This window comes from Hemicordylus capensis, chromosome 2 (assembly GCF_027244095.1).
Source record: "Hemicordylus capensis ecotype Gifberg chromosome 2, rHemCap1.1.pri, whole genome shotgun sequence".
Classification (NCBI taxonomy): Eukaryota; Metazoa; Chordata; class Lepidosauria; order Squamata; family Cordylidae; genus Hemicordylus; species Hemicordylus capensis.
Window position 1 is genome coordinate 427640463 of NC_069658.1, and position 20238 is coordinate 427660700.

The 20238-nt window shown below is 44.0% G+C and overlaps 1 protein-coding gene and 3 long non-coding RNA genes across 4 annotated transcripts in view; all 4 read right to left on the minus strand.

Moving 5' to 3' along the window:
* Nucleotides 1–460: 460 nt before the first annotated feature.
* On the minus strand, nt 461–2703 carry LOC128344042 (uncharacterized). The gene is made up of 11 exons (XM_053293475.1): nt 2659–2703; nt 2512–2562; nt 2371–2427; nt 2224–2283; nt 2077–2133; nt 1920–1973; nt 1786–1839; nt 1637–1702; nt 1319–1381; nt 618–1127; nt 461–465 (listed from the first exon to the last, which is right to left on the minus strand). The coding sequence occupies exons 5-11, from the start codon at nt 2117–2119 to the stop codon at nt 461–463; spliced, it is 795 nt and encodes a 264-aa protein (XP_053149450.1). The 5' UTR covers nt 2120–2133; nt 2224–2283; nt 2371–2427; nt 2512–2562; nt 2659–2703.
* Nucleotides 2704–2734: 31 nt separating this feature from the next.
* On the minus strand, nt 2735–4580 carry LOC128346100 (uncharacterized). Its single transcript, XR_008316782.1, has 3 exons — nt 4441–4580; nt 2891–2976; nt 2735–2802 (listed from the first exon to the last, which is right to left on the minus strand). It is a non-coding gene; the product is annotated as an uncharacterized LOC128346100 (long non-coding RNA).
* A 1165-nt stretch (nt 4581–5745) lies between these two features.
* On the minus strand, nt 5746–6687 carry LOC128346099 (uncharacterized). The gene is made up of 2 exons (XR_008316781.1): nt 6407–6687; nt 5746–6301 (listed from the first exon to the last, which is right to left on the minus strand). It is a non-coding gene; the product is annotated as an uncharacterized LOC128346099 (long non-coding RNA).
* Nucleotides 6688–10434: 3747 nt separating this feature from the next.
* The window catches only part of LOC128346635 (uncharacterized), a 74486-nt gene continuing 64682 nt past the window's right edge, over nt 10435–20238 (minus strand). The window contains exon 2 of the long non-coding RNA XR_008317096.1: nt 10435–10937. This is a non-coding gene — a long non-coding RNA (uncharacterized LOC128346635). The remainder of the gene's footprint in view (nt 10938–20238) is intronic.

Sequence of the window (20238 nt, forward strand, 5' to 3'; positions counted from 1 at the left end):
TTTAAAAATCCCCCACTTAGTGCCATTCCAGTGAACAACGGGTATCTTGACCTGTAAATACTGTTCAACAGCTGACACATCAGTTAGGGAAACCTTTTTCTGATGTGACCAACCAAGGTCCGTGTGCATTTTCTCAGCATCAGCTATTATTTGTTCAAGTGTAGGACTATTTGACATGAGGGCTAGCACGCCACCGGCAAAACAGAGATTGGTACCTTGTATATGAGCATCAATCAAATGTTGTTGTTTTCTCTCTATGATAGAACTATAAGGGATGGTCATTATGGATCTTCGGGAGCCCCCTTCTGGAGGGTTTACTATTACGACATTTAACCTTAAAGTATCATCCCCCGAGATTTCAGCATAACTTTGGAGTAAGTTGCTAATGGCTGTTAAGTATTCCTCAGCATTTAACTCATTCCTGTTTCTTCTGACCATAAACAGTGGATTATTCAGGCGGTCACCCTGTAATCGGAGTTGAACATAATCATTGGGGCCTATCACCCTATTTACAGTGTCTAATAGACTCTGGATGGCAGTGTGTATGCCCGCAAGGGCTTCATGATAGGAGCGTGCTCTATGTAAATTCACAAAATGAAATTCAAAATACATTTCACGGGCTCTGTAGCGGTTGTTGAGCCTTTCCCAATTCCTGATAGGCTCTAAGTACACATCCCCACCTTCACCATCATCAGTGTCTGAGTGGTAACTCACAACTGAATCAACAGTGTTCTGTGTTTCAGGGAGAGTTTCTGCTTCTGTTTCTGTAGATTGTACAGAATCAGAATCAGTTTGTGTATCAGAGTTTAGTGTCCTACCACCTCCCCACTGTGTGGCAAATGTAGTTTTGCTATAGGGATACATCAGTTCATTTTTAATATCTTTCAGAAAGTCAGCCATGCCAGGCAGATTGTATCTTCTGACATCTCCTTCCAGAAATTCTGTTATGCATGATTGGTACTGCTTGAACCTCGTGACAATTTTCTGCTTCTCTGTGATGCTCTTTTCATTTTCTGTTATCTTGTGGCTCAACTGAGTTAGACGTTCACCAGCTTCCATTAGCTCCTTTGCAAATATGAGCACCTGGGCTTGGTCAGGCCGCTGTTGCACAGCATCACCAGCAAGTTCTAAAGTCAAGAACACATACACAGGTATTAGAAAACTATAAGCCCTAACTCCCACACCCCTGCTACTGATATAAGTCTTGTCACTTTTTAAAAACTAATACACCTGGGGGATCTCCAAAACTCATAATTATGTGTTAAGGTTGCTACCCAAGGTATTACAGGGGCTGGGTTCTAATACATAGATCACTTACCCGATTCCTCATGTTCCTGTTTTTTTGATTTCTTCACGGGAGGAACTCCTTCTGACTGATGAGCTATAAACAAGAACAAAGATACATACGTTTATCCCTCAAGACCTTATAGCTTAGGAATATATTTATTTATACAGGTCTATGACTGTTGCTTGTGTCTATCCTGTTTCTTTTTTAGATGGTGATCCCTTTGGGGACAGGGTTCCATCTCATTTATTTATTATTTCTCTGTGTAAACCACCCTGTGCACTTTTTGGAAGGGTGGTATAGAAATGGAATGAATAAATTTATTAGGGATTAATATTTTGTATCTCTTACGTTGGCCAAGATGTCTTCTTTTCAAAGCTCTTTTCACTCTCCCTCCTTCAGAGGTACCAGGCTCCCCTGTGTTTAAAAATAAATAAAATATTGTTACACAGAGCCTATGTGTTTCATCATTGTGTTAGTTAGGGTTTTTATTTTCTTACCTGGAAGCTCCTGTACGCTATTGTTAACACCAGAACCCTCAGCTACCTGGTTAACTGTGGAGAGAGTGAGATTCTCTGTTAACCTGTTTGCAACTGCATAATTATAAACTATCATAGAGTGAAAAGTTACTTGCCATTGCATCCCTTTGCAGACGGCTGCCCCTGCTTTGCAGAGACCTTGGGCTTACCTATAATATAGAAGAAAGGATAGAAATTATATACATTTACACAGAGCCTATAACATATATGCTTAAACAGCATTGTGTTAGTTAGGAGTTTTTATTTTCTTACCGGGAAGATCATCATGAGTGATAACAATCTCTGGCAAAACCATTGGCACATGGCTGACTGTGAAGAGAGGGAGATTATTTGTTAACCTATTAACACATTGTTGATATGCATCATCAATGTGTTAGTTAGGGGTTTTTATTTTCTAACCTGTAAGATCCTCATCATCTGTGATAATGATCTCTGGTAATTCCACTTGTACTTGGTTGGCTGTGAAGAGAGGGAGATTCTTTGTTAAACTAATAGCCTATAACATATATACATCATCAATGTGTTAGTTAGGACATGTTACCTAACCTGTTAGATCTTCATCTGTGATAAGGAGCTCAGGCAAATCCTCTGGTACTTGTTTGACTGTTAAGAGAGAGGAAGATTCTTTGTTAAGCTGTTTGTAACTGTTTGATCCTAATACGAATAATGAACATATGTGTTTCTTACCCTCAAACAGCTGCTTTCTTTTCACACTTCCTGCTGAGGTATTTGATTTGGCTAAAATCAGAACAATATACAGTTACTCAGGGTATATCACATACACATGTACAAATCTAGCTCCCAGATATAGGATATATAATTACTACTATTTACACTGTGCCCTGTGAGCTTCTGCTTCTGGTTCTTGTTCTGGTTCCGGTCCCGGTCCTGGTTCTGGTTCCGGTTCTTCTGATTCGGAAGGGGGAGTTAAGGGTTCATACATGGGTGAATTAGACCGCTGTGTAAGTATAAAGTCATCTATAGAAGACAGAATATATATATAAACTTACTAATACACATGATTCACAAATATGTGATAATAATACCTATTAATTATGATCAATACCTGCTGAATCATAGTCTGATGTATCCATAGTTCTATGTTTAGTTGCATAAGCAAGCTGTTCCTGTGCCATAGATATACATGGATGGCTAGAATATATCAAAATAATTAATTGTAATTACTTTTATGAATTGTATGTACTTTATTTAAGCACATACATAATGTATGTTTAACTATTCAAAAAAAAAAAGAACTCTGAGGGAATAGTTTAAAAGAGCAGATTGAACTGAGCAGGGGATTTGAAATACAAGAATTATATATATAAATCATTTAAAACAGAGAGAGAAGAAGAGAGAGAGCACATGTTGGGGGGAGGGAGGAGGGGGTGTGGAGGGATAGCACATGGTAGGGTGAGAGCACATGTGATTGCATGAGAGCACATGTGGTGGTGGTGGTGGGGTAGCATGTGTTTGGATGAGAGTACATTGGGGGGGGTGGCATTTGAGGCATGCTGGAGGTAGCAGTGACAAGGCTTGAGGAGTGTAAAACGGTCAGAGAAGAGGGGATAATGACAATAATTGAGTGAAAAAGGGTTTCTGTGGCAGAGAGAGGGGTTTCAAATACATGAAGAACATAGAACACTATTAAACATAATCATTATTATTGTAAGCTTAAATAAAAAGCATGGCTTCAAGGCAGGAATAGTTTAAAAGAGCGGTTTGCACTGAACAGGGGAATTGAAATACAAGAATTATATATATATAAATCATTTAAAACAGAGAGAGAAGAAGAGAGAGAGCACATGTTGGGGGGGAGGGAGGAGGAGGGGTGTGGAGGGATAGCACATGGTAGGGTGAGAGCACATGTGATTGCATGAGAGCACATGTGGTGGGGGTAGCATGTGTTTGGATGAGAGTACATTGTTGGGGGGGTGGCATTTGAGGCATGCTGGAGGAAGCAGTGACTAGGCTTGAGGGGTGTAAAACGGTCAGAGAAGAGGGGATAATGACAATAATTGAGTGAAAAAGGGTTTCTGTGGCAGAGAGAGGGGTTTCAAATACATGAAGAACATAGAACACTATTAAACATAATCATTATTATTGTAAGCTTAAATAAAAAGCATGTGCTTTTAAAACATTCTTAACTATTTAACATTTAACTAATAAAAACATTTAACTAATAAAAAAACAAAACTCTGAGGGGAGATTTTAAAAGACAGAACAAGGAGAAGACACTTTAAACAATTCCTTAATTATAGAAAGAGCAGTTCTGAAATATATTTAAAATCACCATCAGCCCATACTTTAAAATAGTCTTAACTATTAATACAGTTCTGAAACATATTTAAAATCACCATCAGCCCATACTTTAAAATAGTCTTAACTATTAATACTTAAGCACATGCTTAACTATTAATAATAATAAAAAAACAAAACTCTGAGGGGAGATTTTAAAAGACAGAATATGTGCTTTGAAAGGCAAGGAGAAGACATTTTAAACAATTCCTTAATTATAGAAAGCTCAGTTCTGAAACATATTTAAAAATGTAACGGCTCAGCAAGGCTGAGCACATGGTCATAAACTGATAAGAAAAAAATTGGCCATGTACTTACCTCCTGTTGATTCTTTGGGGGGTCTTTGCGGAGAGAAAGAGGAAAAATTTTGGTGTAGCACAAGCATTTAAACCCCCAGGGGGTTCACGTCAGAAAGGGCTGGGCACCCTCTGGATTGGTCTGCATAAACCCTATAGAATATGCACCAATAGCTATCGAGGGGTACAGAACGTATGGTTTTTTCTTAGAAAACCAAGGATGGGGTGAAATTTCTATTGGTCTGCATAGCTGCTCTATAGAATATTAGCCTATAGTAAATCTACAGCATTGACCATCCCTCTCTAACTCCCACCCCATCCCACCCCCTTCTTACACAAAGAGACCCTCCGGGTGTTATCTAATTCTTACACTTTTTTTAAAAAATTATGACCGTTTTTTGATACCACAACACTGGCGGGTTGTTTTTTTTTTGAATACCAGAACTGTTTAAAAAATGCCTCTTTATTTACAGAGAAACCCAATGTAGATTTCTCTAACCAGAAATGTAGATGTCTTTAATTAACGTCTATGTGTTAATTGCATGCTGCTATGCTCAACAGGAACGGTGTTTTTGCTGTTGGAGACCTAACAGAGGTCTTATCTTATGACTGCTGCTTTTAACTTCAGAAAGAATGGAGACAAGCTCCATTTTCTCTCTCTCGGAATCATTTTTTTATTTAACACAGTCCTTAATTTACTGGCTAATACCTAAAAGACAGTAGTTTTTCTTGGGGGGTGGGGGGTGGGGACAGATCTGCATGTTGGATAGCAGAACACTGGCGGTTTTTTGTTTTTTTTAATACCAGAAAATTTTTAAAATGCCTTTTTCTTTTTTCTTTTCACAGAAACCCAATGTAGATTTCTCTAACCAGAAATGTAGATGTCTTTACTTAACGTCTATGTGTTAATTGCATGCTGCTATGCTCAACAGGAACGGAGTTTTTTCTGTTGGAGACCTAACAGAGGTCTTATCTTATGACTGCTGCTTTTAACTTCAGAAAGAATGGAGACAAGCTCCATTTTCTCTCTCTCGGAATCATTTTTTATTTTTTCAGAGAAAGCCAAGTGTAGATTGCTAGCCTTCTCTAACATCTACAGGACAGTAATTTTGATGCCTTTAATTAGTGTGTGTGTGTTAATTGCTAATCCCACCCTGCTCTCATGCTTTTTGGCTAACAGGGCTGATTTAAAATACAGCCTCCCCCAGCCCCCCCCCTCTTCTCGCACACAGACCAGCACACAGGCTACTGTCTTATCTCCTGACAGCAGCCTGCTCCCCCCACCACCCTTCCAGCACTCATGAATGCAGGGAGACAGACAGCCATATTTTTTAGCTTAAAAATCATCATCTTTATTGAGGTGGTAGAGACTTCAGAAATGTTTTATACTCTCTTTCTTGTATCACATTATTCACAAAAAAATACAATGCCATATCTCCCGGCTTCAAAATATTGTCCAGAACATTCCGTGGATTATCAGAAGTATACAGTTTAGTAAAAATAATTAAAGATTCGTGGACTATTTCCTCGGTCAGAACCAGACATTTTACTGCATACCCTAAACAGACAAGTAGGTGGAAAAATGATTTAAGACACAATTTAGAACAGAGCTTCTTAATAAATGTAGCAATTTGATTCTCAGAGTAACGTAAGCAGTCATGCGCTTCTTGACCCGGGGCACGAATGCTGCAGCCAGAACAGGCATCCCTGGCATAAGACCTCAGGCAATAATTCATAATTCCATAGATAACAACTCTCACAAGTTTTTTCATAGCCCCTCTACGCCTCGCTGGGGCAATATAAGGTTCTTCATTGATATTCAGACCCAAAAATTTCTGCATTGCTTCACGAGAAGGCTTCAGACTTTTCAAAAGGGCTGAATTCTAAAGGGAGACAAGAAAAGACTATTAGTTTAATGTCATTTTTCTCACACACACACACACACACACATACACCCCTTCAAAACCTAGCCTGTAAAATATATTTACCTGTGGCTCAGCTGCCATGGTTGCCAGGATCTCTTGCCATATTTCCCTTGTCTCCGCTTGTTCTTCAGCATAGGTTTTCACAGGAGGTCCTTCATCATCTGAACTGGTGCTAATAGAGCGTTTTCTTGGCTTAGGTGTAGAATCTGGCTGATTTGTTGCCAAATTAGGGCTCTGAGGAGATCCCATAATCAAACCCACAAGCAAACAGTAGAATTGTTACCTTTATGCAAAGGGGACTATGCTACAAGCCTTGTAGGATACTCCATGCAGCAGCAACACTATAAGCCTTGAACGGCTGGCTGGGAACTCCTTCCTATTGGTCCTCACATGTCAGGTGGGTAGGGCTCATGGTACAGGAGGCTCTGGGCATGCCTGGGCATGTTCTCTGGAGGGTTTACAACTCCTCCCTACTGTGGTGATGTCATGCCCATCAGTGGGAGGGGATTGATGACATCTTGCCCTTCCATGGGCGGGGCTTGATGACGTCTTGCCCTTACTAGGCTCTGACTTCACTCTGCCCATACATCTTGCCCTTACTTAGTCTGTGGCTTCACTTGCCCTTACTTAGGCTCCTCCCAGGTATGTATATAATACTACTGGGGTGGGTCTAAGGTTTCTAATTAAAGGCGTGAGTTGGGGGGTGGGGGTGAGAAATTGGCACAGAGGGCTGGATGGAGAGGCTTCTGGTTTTTTAAAAAAAGGCTGGGGGAGGGAATCTTTGGAATTAAAAAAAGACTTTTTAAAAAAACCACTAGGCTAAGTGACCCTTCCTAACCACCTAGTACCTATCTAACAGGGATCCCTCCCAGAGACAGAACCCCTATTTGAACTTATTTTAAATTAAACACAACTTTAAAAAATGCAATTGCAATCCAAACCAAGTCAAACCTCCTTCCAACCAGGAAAAAAAACCCCAATATACACAATTCAAGACGTGTGTGTGTGTAGAGGCATATCTAGGGAAAATAGCGCCTAAGGCAATTACTGAAATTGTGCCCCTGTCCAAACATCTGACACCCATCTTTCAGATAACGTTACCATAATATCAGCTCAAAAATGCAAGTCAAGCTCGTTAATCTTTTAATTAACAAATTATGGAACTATCTGAAAATTATAACTATACCTTCTTTGCTTTCACAGATGCAAATTGGTCTATGATGTGATCAAAGTCAGTTTTTTCAGTTTCTTCTTTCTACACTCAGAAGAGCAAGATCACAGTCTGCCTTGACACCTGTTTTAATTTTATCTTTAAAATAAATTCAAAGCAGAGATATGTTTGAGTTAAACGCTTGCTTCCAATCTCCTATTAGCTCCCATAAAACAGTTACAGAGGCTAGGTGACTAATGAGCCAGCGTGGTGTAGTGGTTAGAGTGCTGGACTAGGACCAGGGAGACCCGAGTTCAAATTCCCATTCAGCCATGAGACTTGCTGGGTGACTCTGGGCCAGTCACTTCTCTCTCAGCCTAACCTACTTCACAGGGTTGTTGTGAGGAGAAACCTAAGTATGTAGTACACTGCTCTGGGCTCCTTGGAGGAAGAGCGGGATATAAAATGTAAAAAATAAAATAATGGGAACAGTCTTTATGGGGCAAAGGGATTATTTCAGGCAGACAGCTTCCCTAACTCCTATGAGGGGGGAGTACTAACAATACCAGCCCCAGTACATGTGAAGAAAGGAGGGGCATGTTGAAAGTGCACCCATTAGGATTTTCTCCTTGGGTGTCCTGATGCCCTCTTGTCACATCCCTGGATTGTGCATGGGGGATATCCTGGCACCCTCCTGGTGCCATGCACCCCTGGATCCTGTGTGGGGGCTGTTCATCCAAATGACCCCTAAACAGGATTAGGAGCCAAGGGCCATGTGGATGAACAGCCCCACACACAAGATCCAGGGATCACCACTTATTCCCTAGGCTTGTATATATTCACTATGACTGTCTGCAGAAGGCGGGGGGAGGGAAGGACTCTCTGTGTTGAAACCTTTTCATAATAAAAATGCAGATAACAGGTACAGTGCATAAAGCACTACTAGTGTTCATTTGATTGAGGCTCACATCTTGATGGGCATGCATCTTTTCCTTTAAAAAAGATTTATGGAATAGTGTTTTTTCAACTTTTTCTACTTAATGGTTTATTGATTTATTAGATTTCTATCCCATTCTTTCTGATAGGCTCAGAGCAGTTTACAGAAGTTTTAAAACTAATAATCTTGTCCCATAGGGATTCACTGATCCGGACACTAAGCTTCTGTTAATGTCATATAAGATTTCATTGGCTTTTTCAGCAGAGCAGCTACAGCACACTGCTTGCCGTGGAAAACGTGGCATAAGAGTAACTCTGAACATGTGCAGAGTATAATATTCCCTTCATCTGAGTAATCAGTTCTCTCACAGTTCTGGGATTAGGGTTTCCCGGTTTCCCAACAGAAACATCTTCTTCCCTTTTTTAAGAACACAGATATTACCTGATTTGTCAAGTGTGTAGTATGCATGATGATGCAGCACAGTGGGCAAACACAGCACTAACGCCCAGGCTGCTTGCAAACCACCAAAAAAGTTTCCTGCGTGGAGGAGCATCAATATAAAAGCAAAGCTTTCTATTTGGATATGCCGGCGCTCCGTTTGTTGTGAAAGCCATGGGGCGGCAGCGTATCTCCCTGCTGCCCCTTCCTTCTTGATCGGGCACTGTTTCCAGGTGCTACTTCCGGGCAGTTCCCGAACCACCCCTCCAGCAAGCACTTGCCAACGTTGCCGATGCGTTCTCCAGAGAGGGAGAGAAAGGGAGAATAGATGCTTTCAGGAAGCAAGCCTGCCTGATGGGCGTAACAAGGCCAGAGTGGGCCCAGAGACAAAATTTTAAAATGGGCCCCTCGCTGATACACAAACACACTTCACAACATGTGACTTGCCTCTGGGGGGCCCCTCGAGGCGTGGGGGCCCCCAGGCAGCCACCTCCCCTTGCCTAATAGTAGTTACACCCCTGCTGCCTGAAATGAGATCGAAGAGCTGGCTCGGGCTCTTCAGAGCTCGAGGCCATGCCCCTCTGCATGTGGCCACACACCCTTTGTGACATCACAAAAAGGGGCATGACCTCAAGCTCCGAAGAGCCTGAGTGAGCTCTTCGGTCTCATTTCAGGCAGGCTTGCTTCCTGAAAGCATCTCTTCTTCCTTTCTTTCCCTCTATGGAGGGAGAGAGGGGGGAATAGACGCTTTCAGGAAGCAAACGCTGCTTGAAAAGCATCAGCAACGTTGGCAAGTGAATGCCTGGAGCGGGGTAGCCCAGGGCGGGGAGGGAGCACTGCGCACGCTTTCCACATCCACCAGGCAAGGGGAGAGCACCTGCCACCCGGCACCCAGACCAGAGATCGAGTTGCATGCCTGCACCTGCTGGGATTGAATGGGGGAATTTTTATTTTTTTAAAAAAATTGGAAATGTGGTGGTTGAGAGCGGGGGGCAGGGCATGGAAGGCTCTTTGCACCCCCCCTGCAACGTGCCCTGCCTGCTCCCCCGATTACGTGTCTGGAGGGAATATGACTCCATTGGTCTTTTTCAATCTCACAGCAGCTTTTGATACTATTGACCATGGTATCCTTCTGGACTGTCTGAGGGGGATGGGTGTAGGAGGCATTGTTTTACAGTGGTTCTGCTCATACTTCTTGGCCAGATTTCAGAGGTTGTTTCCTGGAGATTGTTGTTCTTCAAAGAAAGGGCTTTTATATGGTGTTCCTCAGGGCTCAATTTTGTCTCCAATGCTTTTTAACATCTACATGAAACCACTGAGAGAGATCATCAGGAGATTTGGTGCAGGGTGTTATCACTACACTGATGACACCAAAATCTACTTCTCCATGTCATCTTCATCAGGCAATGGCATAGCTTCATGCCTGGAGAAAAAATGATTAGGAAAGAAACCGTGCAAAAAGTGGATACTCAGGGACCATGAAAATTGCCAATAGTTGCAGAAGCACTGCTAGTAATGCATGAATAGCCAAAAATCTGTATGGAGAAAAAAGGCAAGACACATATGTCCATATAACAATCCTTGAGATGCTATATTATAGGTCAAGGGTAATGAATAACAATACCAATCAGTAGTCTAGAGAAACTAGAAAAAGTAGCAACAATCTAGCAGATAAATCTGCACATGCATATAACCAAATATTACAACTCATTGAATAAATCAAATGTCATAACAAGGAATGAATATACATATGAACAGGCACATGGATATTGCAAAAAACAGCATGAATATATAAAAAATGTATACTAGTCCATATGAAGAATAATGAAAAAATGAGAAAACTCTGACAATGATGAAAATTCCTAAATGAGTGACAGTAACACTAATATTGTAGATAATGTCTAAGTATGCATGTAGAGGAATATAGCATCACAAAAAAGGACAGAAACTTCTTAAGTGAAAATGAAGTCTTGCCAAGCTGGAAAAAGTCCTATGAAAGAGTCCTTATAGGCTAACCCGGGATTCTTGAGCCCATTTCGGATGATCCTTCATCAGAGAACACAACCATTCTGTAACAATAAAACAAACACTAGTGAGTCTCCTGACCAAGGACTTACATAGATAATCGTAATGATGTTAATAGCATCCTCCCCCTTGTACACAAACCGATACATACCACCTTTCCTCCTCTCTGAGCTTAAACAGCAATAATAGCTCAAAAAACCGATCTTTATAGAGGCAACCTTTCCTCTTACATCTTATTGAGTGGGGAAAAACTTACTAACTGCCAAGCCTCAAGGCTTGAGAATATATAGTCCAGCATCAGTTAAGATGCTTCTAATCAGGTGGAGCCACCTACAAATTGGTCTCCCAAGAAAATGGTGAAAACATTAAGGCACCAGCTGTATACTATCACCACATTCATTAAAGATGCAGTTTTATCTTGCTTTTCAAATTGTTGACACTATCATCCTGCTAAAACTGCCAAAGCAGTGAGCTGAAGGACGCAACTTGTTTTACTTTTCAGATCGTTGATATATCATGCTGTTGAAACAGTGTTAACAGTAGGGATGTGCGATTTGGTTTGGATCCAAACCGATTCAGATCCGAACTGGCCCGGTTTGGCGGTTTGGATCCGAACCGAACCGGGGGTGTTTCAGATCCGAAACGTTTCGGATCCGAACCGAATCCGAACCGGTTCGGATTTTCTGAACCGGTTTGGATGCACCATAGGCCTGTATAGGCCTTTAAATACAGTTTAAAGTGTGTCCTCCATTTTGTGGCTCCTTCCTGCAACTTTTGCTCCTGGCATCCATTTTGTGAAGCTATTTTTCAGGCATTGCATTGGCTGTGCTATTGATCCTTTGATTGGCCAGAATGAGTCTTGCACTCTGGTAGGCTGTTGGCTGTTGCACTGTTGAGAGCTGGCACCCTGTTGGCCGGGGGGGGGGGGGAGTGCAAAGGTGGGGGCTCCCAAAGGAGGGAGTTTCAAACCTAGTATATAAACCAAGCCTCTTGCCTAGAAAATTCTCTTTGGCTGCAGTTGTGGGATTATCATCTGAGACCCTTGCTCTTTGCTGCTGGTGTCTGTGAGTCCCTGACTGTGTCCTATAGTGTGTGTCTCTGTGTCTCTCTCTCTGTGTGTGTTGTTGTGCCACCTTCTTTTGTCCATCTGCCCTCTGTGTCTGTCTGTCTGTCTTTCTGTCCAAAGTTATCTTCTTTACTTTTCCCTCAACTTTTCCCAACTTTCCCTGTTGCTTTTCTTCTTCTTTTTTCTCCTTTCCTCATTCTCCCTTTTTTCACTCATTTCTCCTCCTCTGACTATTTGGCTTCCCCTCCCCCACCCCCACCCATCTTCTGCATTGCTTTCATTTCTTGCTGTTATTATTTGTGCCTTGCCTCCCCCACCCCACCTTTTGATTTTCATTCCATTGGGTTATTTATTCCTTCTGCTGTGTTAATTTATATATTTGTTGCTTTGTTTGGTTCAATTGTTAATTAATTTGTGTGCTATTGCTTTCCCTGTGCTGTGATTTTAATTGGTTTTCTTTGATTCGATTGCATTTGCATTATCTGATTGCTCCCCTCCCCTCTGTGCGCCTGCTCCTGCCCTCCCCTCTCCCATCCAGAACCCCAAGCCCACCCCACCCCACCCCAGTTGCTCCCCGTCCCCCCTCCCATCCAGCTTCCTCCCCATTGCTGCTGCCTGCCTGAGTTCAGCTTCTTTAGAGACTGAGGTTTTTAGTCTAGATTATTGTTGAAATTGGTTTATTGTCTTTTTGCTTCTCCTTTGGTGGTTGAGTGGGCCTTTTTGGTTGGCCCCCACCCCGAGATCTTCTCCTGCCCAGTTCTGTTGCTGCTGGATTTTTCATTGATTTAAATTGGGTGTTTTGATTCATTGGCTTTTCTCTCTGATTGTTATTAATTGATTTATTCCCCTCTGTGTGGCCCTGCCTCCCCCCACCCTCCCTCCTCCAAGACTCCCCACCCCAGTTGCTCCCCATCCCCCCTCCCATCCAGCTTCCTCTCCATTGCTGCTGCCTGCCTGAGTTCAGCTTTTTTGTTTGCTGTTTGTTGATGCCCCCTCCCCTTCCTTCCAACACCCCCTACCACATTGAAACCCCCACAACACAACCTCTACTTTCTCCTCTTCTTGCTCCTGACTCCCTTTACATACCCCAGACCCCTTGCCAAACACTCACCCCCCCGAGACACACCCTCTGGTCTCTCCTCTTCTTGCCCCCTGACTCCCTTTACATACCCTAGACCCCTTGCCACACACTCACCCCCCCGAGACACACCCTCTGGTCCCTCCTCTTGGGACCACTGCTGCTGCTGTCCCCCCACACCTGAATCCCCCCTCCCTGCTGCTACATCACAGCTCCCCCCCCTCTGTGCTGCTCCTCCTCTCTCTCTCTCTCTCTCTCTCTCTCTCTCTCTCTCTCTCTCTCTTCTCTCTCCCTCTCCTCCATCCCTTCACTTCTTCCCACAGCTGCAGCCACACAGTAGCCTACCACCTCCGACCTCACCTGGAGGTCTCAGCCATCGGTTTTTTTTTTCTTTTCTGAAAGTTGTTAATTTCATTTGTCTCTGCTTGGGGGTGAGTTGAGCGACACAAATAGTGTTGTCTCCTCATTTCTGCCCCTCCATCGTTGACCAACCCCGGCTGCCTGTGCCTCATGCGGCTGCCCTGTCTGTGTCCCAGCCCAGGGGTGGATGGCTGGCGGCGGCGCATCCATGACGAGCAGTGTGTGGCAGGAGAAGGACCAGAAGAAGAGGGGTTAGTGCGTGCGCAATTGTGCACCTTTTGTTGTCCCCCTTCCCTCCCTAGGCAGTTTTAAATAGGGACACCCCTATTTTGAAATGAATTTGGGTGGGGGGAGGAGGGACCGTTGGAGATCATGTACTGTTGTGTAACTTGTGTCTTGCTTGATGAAAAAATTGGTTGCTGCTGTGCGTGTTGCATTGCATGCAGGTGGTTTCTTAACAGGTTCCCCCCAACAACTCACCCTGCCCCACCCCAGATCATTATGTTTGGAAGATATATGATGATGTTCCATGCTGCCAAGTGTTTGCTGCCTGCTTGCTTGCCTTGGGCAGAGTGCGTTCTCTCTGTGAAAGTGCAGTTGGTTTCTGGAAGTGCAATAATTTGGGTTTTGTGAAATTGAAAGTTCCTATAGGCTGCATTCATTGCAAGGTTGATGCTTAGTGCTTACCCACATAGCAGCATTGCCTGAAAACCATCCCCCAGCACCACACACACACTGTGTTAAGTTCACCAAAGAAGGTTTTCCTGGGGACATTTCGCTTATGTTTTGAAGATATATGATGAGGTTCCTTCCATCCATGCTGCCATCAAGTGTTTGCTTTGCTGCTTGCTTTCCATGGGCAGAGTCAGAGTGGGTGGGTTCTGTGAAAGTGCGACTGGATTCTGGAAGTGTAATTTGGGTTTTGTGAAATTCAAAGTTACTAAATAGGCTGCATTGCAAGGTTGATGTCCCCCCCCCCAGCATTACTTGAAAACCACCCCCCAGAACCACACACTGTGTTCAGTTCACTAAAGAAGGGTTTCCTTTGATTTGCAGGTTCCCAAGCTTTGACTGCGTCCTCCCCCCCCCGGTAGGTGCTGTGCCCTCCCCCCATCCATTCTCCCCATAATAATAAAAAGACTTGCCCCCCACCCCACAACTACTCCACCCAACTGCCCATGCCACCCACCCCAGGGGTCCACCCTTTCCCCAATTCAAAAAAAACTACCCAGCCCCATCTCCCCAATTGGCTTAAGACCCCAATTTCAAAAGGTTACCCTCCCCCTCACTTCAATTGGCTTTCCCCCCATATCAAAAAGTCTTCCCTTCCCCCCAATTGGCTTTTTCCTACCAAGTCCCCCCCCCCCCGCCGGCGCCTCCAAATCAATTGGCTTTTTTTTTTGCCCCTTCCCACCCCCACCAAATTATTTTTTCCCCTTTCCAGCCTTCCACTTAAAGTCTACCTCCTTAACTAAGCAATGTCTGGGCAACGTGAGGGCCGTGTGCCGGCCAGGCCTCGCAGAATGACAGGCATAGTTGGGAGAGGCCAGGTGCGGGCTGTGCCTGCGGCGGCTGTGGCACAAAGAGTAGGGAGAGTACGCTGGGAGCCTGAGGATACCCCGGTCCTCCCCATTGGAGAATTCTTTGCCCCAGCTCCGGGTTTCATCCACAGGATTGATTGCCCCCCCCCCCACCTGCTGCCGGCAATCGCGGCAGGGGCATAGGCACTAGTAGGGCTGTGGCGGGTCCCTCCTCGGCGGCACCAGGTGCTGCTGGGGTACCGCCAGTGGTGGTGGTGGAGGAGACTGTGGATGTGGGAGAGCAGATAGAGGGCGGTGAGGACCGTGCAGCTGGCAGTGATGTAGCCAGGTTCTCCCTTCCTCTGGGGCCCCTTCCCCCTATCCTTTCACTGCTCAGTGGGTCCCCCCCTCGTGAAGCCCGCCACTCTGGGGAATGGTCTGCCGAGGTGGTGGAGGAGAGGCCTGCCTCTCCTCTGCCAGTGGAGCCAGGCCCTTCCTCTCGTGTGGAGGGCGGAAGGGGCGGGTTGGGTGGCAGCAGTGGGCAGGCAGCGGTGGCTGCCCCCCCCCCGGACTGTGGCCACCCGGCGAGAAAAGGCCTAACACAGCGCCCAGGGCGCAGGAGGCCAAGGGCAGCGGTGTATGGGCGCATTTTGAGGTCTCTCAAGATGACCCATAGCATGCCCGCTGTGTCCACTGCAGGATGCAGGTCAGCCGTGGCAAGGTTCTGGGGCACCTGGGTACGACACCCATGTGGAGGCACATGGAGCGTCACCACCCAGGTCTCCGTGGACAGGCTGGCAGTGCTAGTGCGCCTGGTGCACCCGCCACTAGGGCGGACAGTGGCAGTGTGCCTGCGCCAGCCAAAAGGCAGGCTACACTGCCAGTCCAGTGGTGGACACAGGTGTCAGGCAGCCAGCGTACTGTTCGTGTGGACCATCAACACCTCACCCGCCTCATAGGGGAGATGATTTCCACCGATGACCAGCCGTTTCAGGTGGTCGAGAACTCTGTCTTCCACCGGATACTCCAGTACCTGGCTCCTGATTACATCATCCCCTTAAGGACCACTTTCAGCCAGAACGTGGTCCCCTCCCTGTACCGAAAGTGCAGGGAGCTCGTGTCGGCCGGGCTGCATGCGGCTCCGGCGGGCACCAGTGTGCATTTCACGACTGATCTCTGGAACAGTGTAAGTGGGATGCACGGTGCTTTCCTGGCCCTCACTGCCCACTGGTGGGGACCGGAGAGTGAGGGGACCTCCGCGGGCAATGCTTCCAGGTCCAGCGTGGCTCCCGCTGCACTACGGCACAGGTGGGCCATTCTGCACATGGAGACGATGGACACGAGGCACACCAGGGAGGAGGTGGTGGCCGTACTCGACCGCCAGATAGAGGAGTGGATTGGCGGGTGTCCACACCTCTTCAGGGGATTCATTGTCACAGACAATGGATCCAATGTTACCGCCGCTGTCGGGACAGTCATGGGCTGTGTGAACATACGGTGTATGGCACACATGCTCCATCTGACCGTCAGGGATGCCCTCGGCCTTAAGGCACTGAAGGCGTCCCAGGAGAAGGGCCGCCCCACCCCCAAGTGCTGCTGCTGCCACGGCCACGCTTGTTAAAATTGCCATTTGCTAAATTGCCAATGCTAAATCATTGTAAACCGCTTAGAGAGCTCCGGCTATAGATCGGTATATAAATGTAAGTGCTATTGCTATTGCTATTGCTATAGAAAATAATGTGCTCAAAAAAAAAAAAAGGATTGCATTCTCGAGATAGAATAGTGGCTTCTTCTAATTTGGACATGAAAAGAGAGGCAAGGCTAGGAGCCATAGTATTGCCCATGGCAACCTCCTTCTGTTGAAGGCAAAATTGTTCATTAAACCTAAAGAAACTTTCCTCCAAAACAATATCTGCCAACTCCATAATGAACAAGGAAGGAGGGTCCATGGTGTCCCTTGAGATTGTAATCCTAGCTTCATCCAAAGGAATGTTGGAATATAGAGACACTACATCCAAAGTAACCAGTATGCATCCTTCAGATACTTACATGCCTTCCAATTGGTTAATAAGATCTTTTGTGTCTATTACATATGAAGAAATGCGAGGAACAAAAGGTCTGAGAAATGAATCTACAAAAACAGATAGTGGTTCCAATAAGGAATCACAGCCTGACACAATAGGGCGGCCGGGAGGGGAGGCCAAACTTTTATGAACCTTAGGAAATATATAAAAGACTGGAATGCATCCATAGGGTTTCATCAGAAATTTAGCAAGAGACTCTGAGATGAGATTTAAAGATACCCCTTCTTGCACCACTATTTTAATCAAAAATTTGATTTTTATCAGTGGGATCATTAGGGATCGGTTTATAAGTAGTGGTATCTGATAGTATGCGGTCAATTTCCTTCTGATAATCCTGAACATTCATAACCACGACCGCACCCCCTTTATCAGATGGCTTAATAATGATAGACTTATCTGATCTTAAATTATATAATGATTGCCAGTCTTGTTTTGAAAAATTGTTATAACCACTTCTACCTCTCCTAATGTGATCTTCCTGTAAGGAGCTTATTCTAGTCTCTATTTGCTTATAAAAAACTGCTATGGCTGGGTCATCAATGTTAGGACAAAAAGTAGACTTAGTTCTAAATCCCATTTTATCTGGAACTTGAGAGTCACCAAATTTTTTTCGTAATTTCAATAGTCTGATCAGCTTGAATAAGTCTTTTTTCAAATTAAAATCATTATGCAAAGGTTTTGGAACAAAATTTAACCCCAAATTAAGGACCTGAAGTTCCTGTTGGGTCAAAATCCGAGAACTCAAATTAATTACGGCATCTTTCTTCGCGAGCGTGGTCCCCTGTCTCTCTGAAAAGGAGATTGGGCATACCCTCTCTTTGTTTTGGCAGCCCGATCTAATCTATTTCGTCTGGCAAAACGCCAACTATCTTCATCTGATGTATTAGGGGAACCCTCATCAGTAAATTCGCTATCAGAAGTACTTAATGGTTCTCTCCATCTAACTGTTTTCCTGTTACTCATGGAGTTCATCCAAAAGTAAACATTGCCTTTTTCATAATCCTGAGAATCGCAGTTCATTTTACAAACCCGAAATTCCCTGAGTTTCTCTTGAAACTTGGTTAAATCTGCCTCTAAATCATACATCTTTTTATCCAAAACTTCAGAAGAAAATTGCTGTTTAATATGATCCTGTAGAGAAATTAGATTTCAGAGGTTGTTTCCTGGAGATTGTTGTTCTTCAAAGAAAGGGCTTTTATATGGTGTTCCTCAAGGTTCAATTTTGTCTCCAATGCTTTTTAACATCTACATGAAACCGCTGAGAGAGATCATCAGGAGATTTGGTGCAGGGTGTTATCACTACACTGATGACACCAAAATCTACTTCTCTATGTCATCTTCATCAGGCAATGGCATAGCTTCATGCCTGCCTTGAAGCAGTAATGGGCTGGATGAGGGATAACAAACTGAGACTGAATCCAAACAGTACTCAAGTGCTCATTGTAGGAAGCTGCAGTTCAGGAAATGGGATAGCTCTGCATATTCTAGATGGGGTTACACTCCCCGAGAAGGTTCACAGTTTGGGAGTATTTCTGGACCAAACCCTCTCTCTGATACCTCAGGTGGAGGTGGTGGCCAGGAGTGCTTTCTATCAACTTTGACTGGTTCACTAACTGCACCCTTTCCTGTAAGTGAGTGGTGCACATGCTGGTAACCTCCAGGCTTGACTACTGCAATGCACTCTTTGTGGAGCTGCCTTTGTACATAGTCCAGAAGCTACATTCCTCCTCCTCCTCCTCCTCCTCCTCCTCCTCCTCCTCCTCCTCCTCCTCCTCCTCCTCCTTTATTACAGTCATAGACCAGCATAAAATACATGTTAAAGAATATGAGTAAATAAAAGTGGAAATAGAAAGTGGTTACATATATGATGATGTATATTAACATTAAAAGAACTAATAATACTAAGAATGTATGAGGGTGATTACATGTTTAAAAAATACGAGTACTAAAAAATGCTAAAAGTACTAAAATACTAAAAATGAAAATGAATAAAATAATAATAATACTATTACTATTATGTTTAAAAGTCATAAAAAGCATGAAAGACATTAAAAGGACATAGAATAAGCGAGTTTTTAAAAACCCATAATATAATAGAGCTATAAAAACCAGAATAAAAATTATATTGAGCGTTAAAACCAATACAAAGGAATAAAAAGGGAAGCGTGAGCAATTACAGGGTCAAATCAGGGCTAAAAAGGCTCACAGTATCTGGCAATGCTATAAGTTATGGTAGGCTTAAGGTCAGAGAGTAGCAGGGAACTGTAGAACTGTCTCGAATGTCCTGGGAACTTGCTTAACAGTGGAAGAATGAGAGAGGCACAAATGTCTCTATAGAACGAGCAGTATAGGAGCACATGCTCAGTAGTTTCAATCTGTCCTGAGCTAGAGGGGCATAGACATCCATGTTTAAATTACCTGGTAAATCTTTAAAATCAGAAGCTGCTAATATGCAAGATAGAATAAGAGGATGATGGTCACTTTCTGGTCTCGCCTCTACTCTGAGTTCTATTATCCTCTTCAAAAAATTCTGAGAGGACGCAAAGTAATCAATAATTGAGTGCCTACCTCCCGAAGAAAAAGTATATTGGCCCGGGCGATCGCTGTTTATGGCACCATTTAATATAAATAGATCTAAGTTATTGACGTTCTGAACAAACATACAGCCTGCAAGATTACCTATCTTATCTAAAAGGAGACGAGGTAAAGTGTAAATGTTGGTAATGAATTCTGGAGAACTTAGAGGAGATTTGTTGGATGGCCATGAATAATTGTTTCCCAGTCTTGCATTGCAGTCACCTCCCAGTATGAGGGAGGCTGAGGGATATAGAGAAATTAAACATGTAAGATATAACTCCACTGCCTTCCAATGTGCTCTTATCTGCTTACCACCATGCAAAATGGGTAAATATACGTTAACACATAAAAACCTACAGTTGGCAAATATTAATAATACTGCTAACACCCAGTCTTCATAATAGGGGATTTCCTCAATTGGAACTCTTAGTTTTGGGGATATAAGTGTTGCCAATCTTCCTCAATTTCTACCCCACCTGGAGCTGGCAACTGCTGGTGGCACAAGTACTTTGTAATCAAGAAAATAAAGTTCATCCTTAATCCAGGTCTCCTGCAGGAGAATTAAATCATGACCGTCGATAAAATTTTCAAAATCTGGGTCTTGTCTTTTTTGGCACCAGCCAGAGATGTTCCAAGAGAGAATCATGAGTTGATCACAGG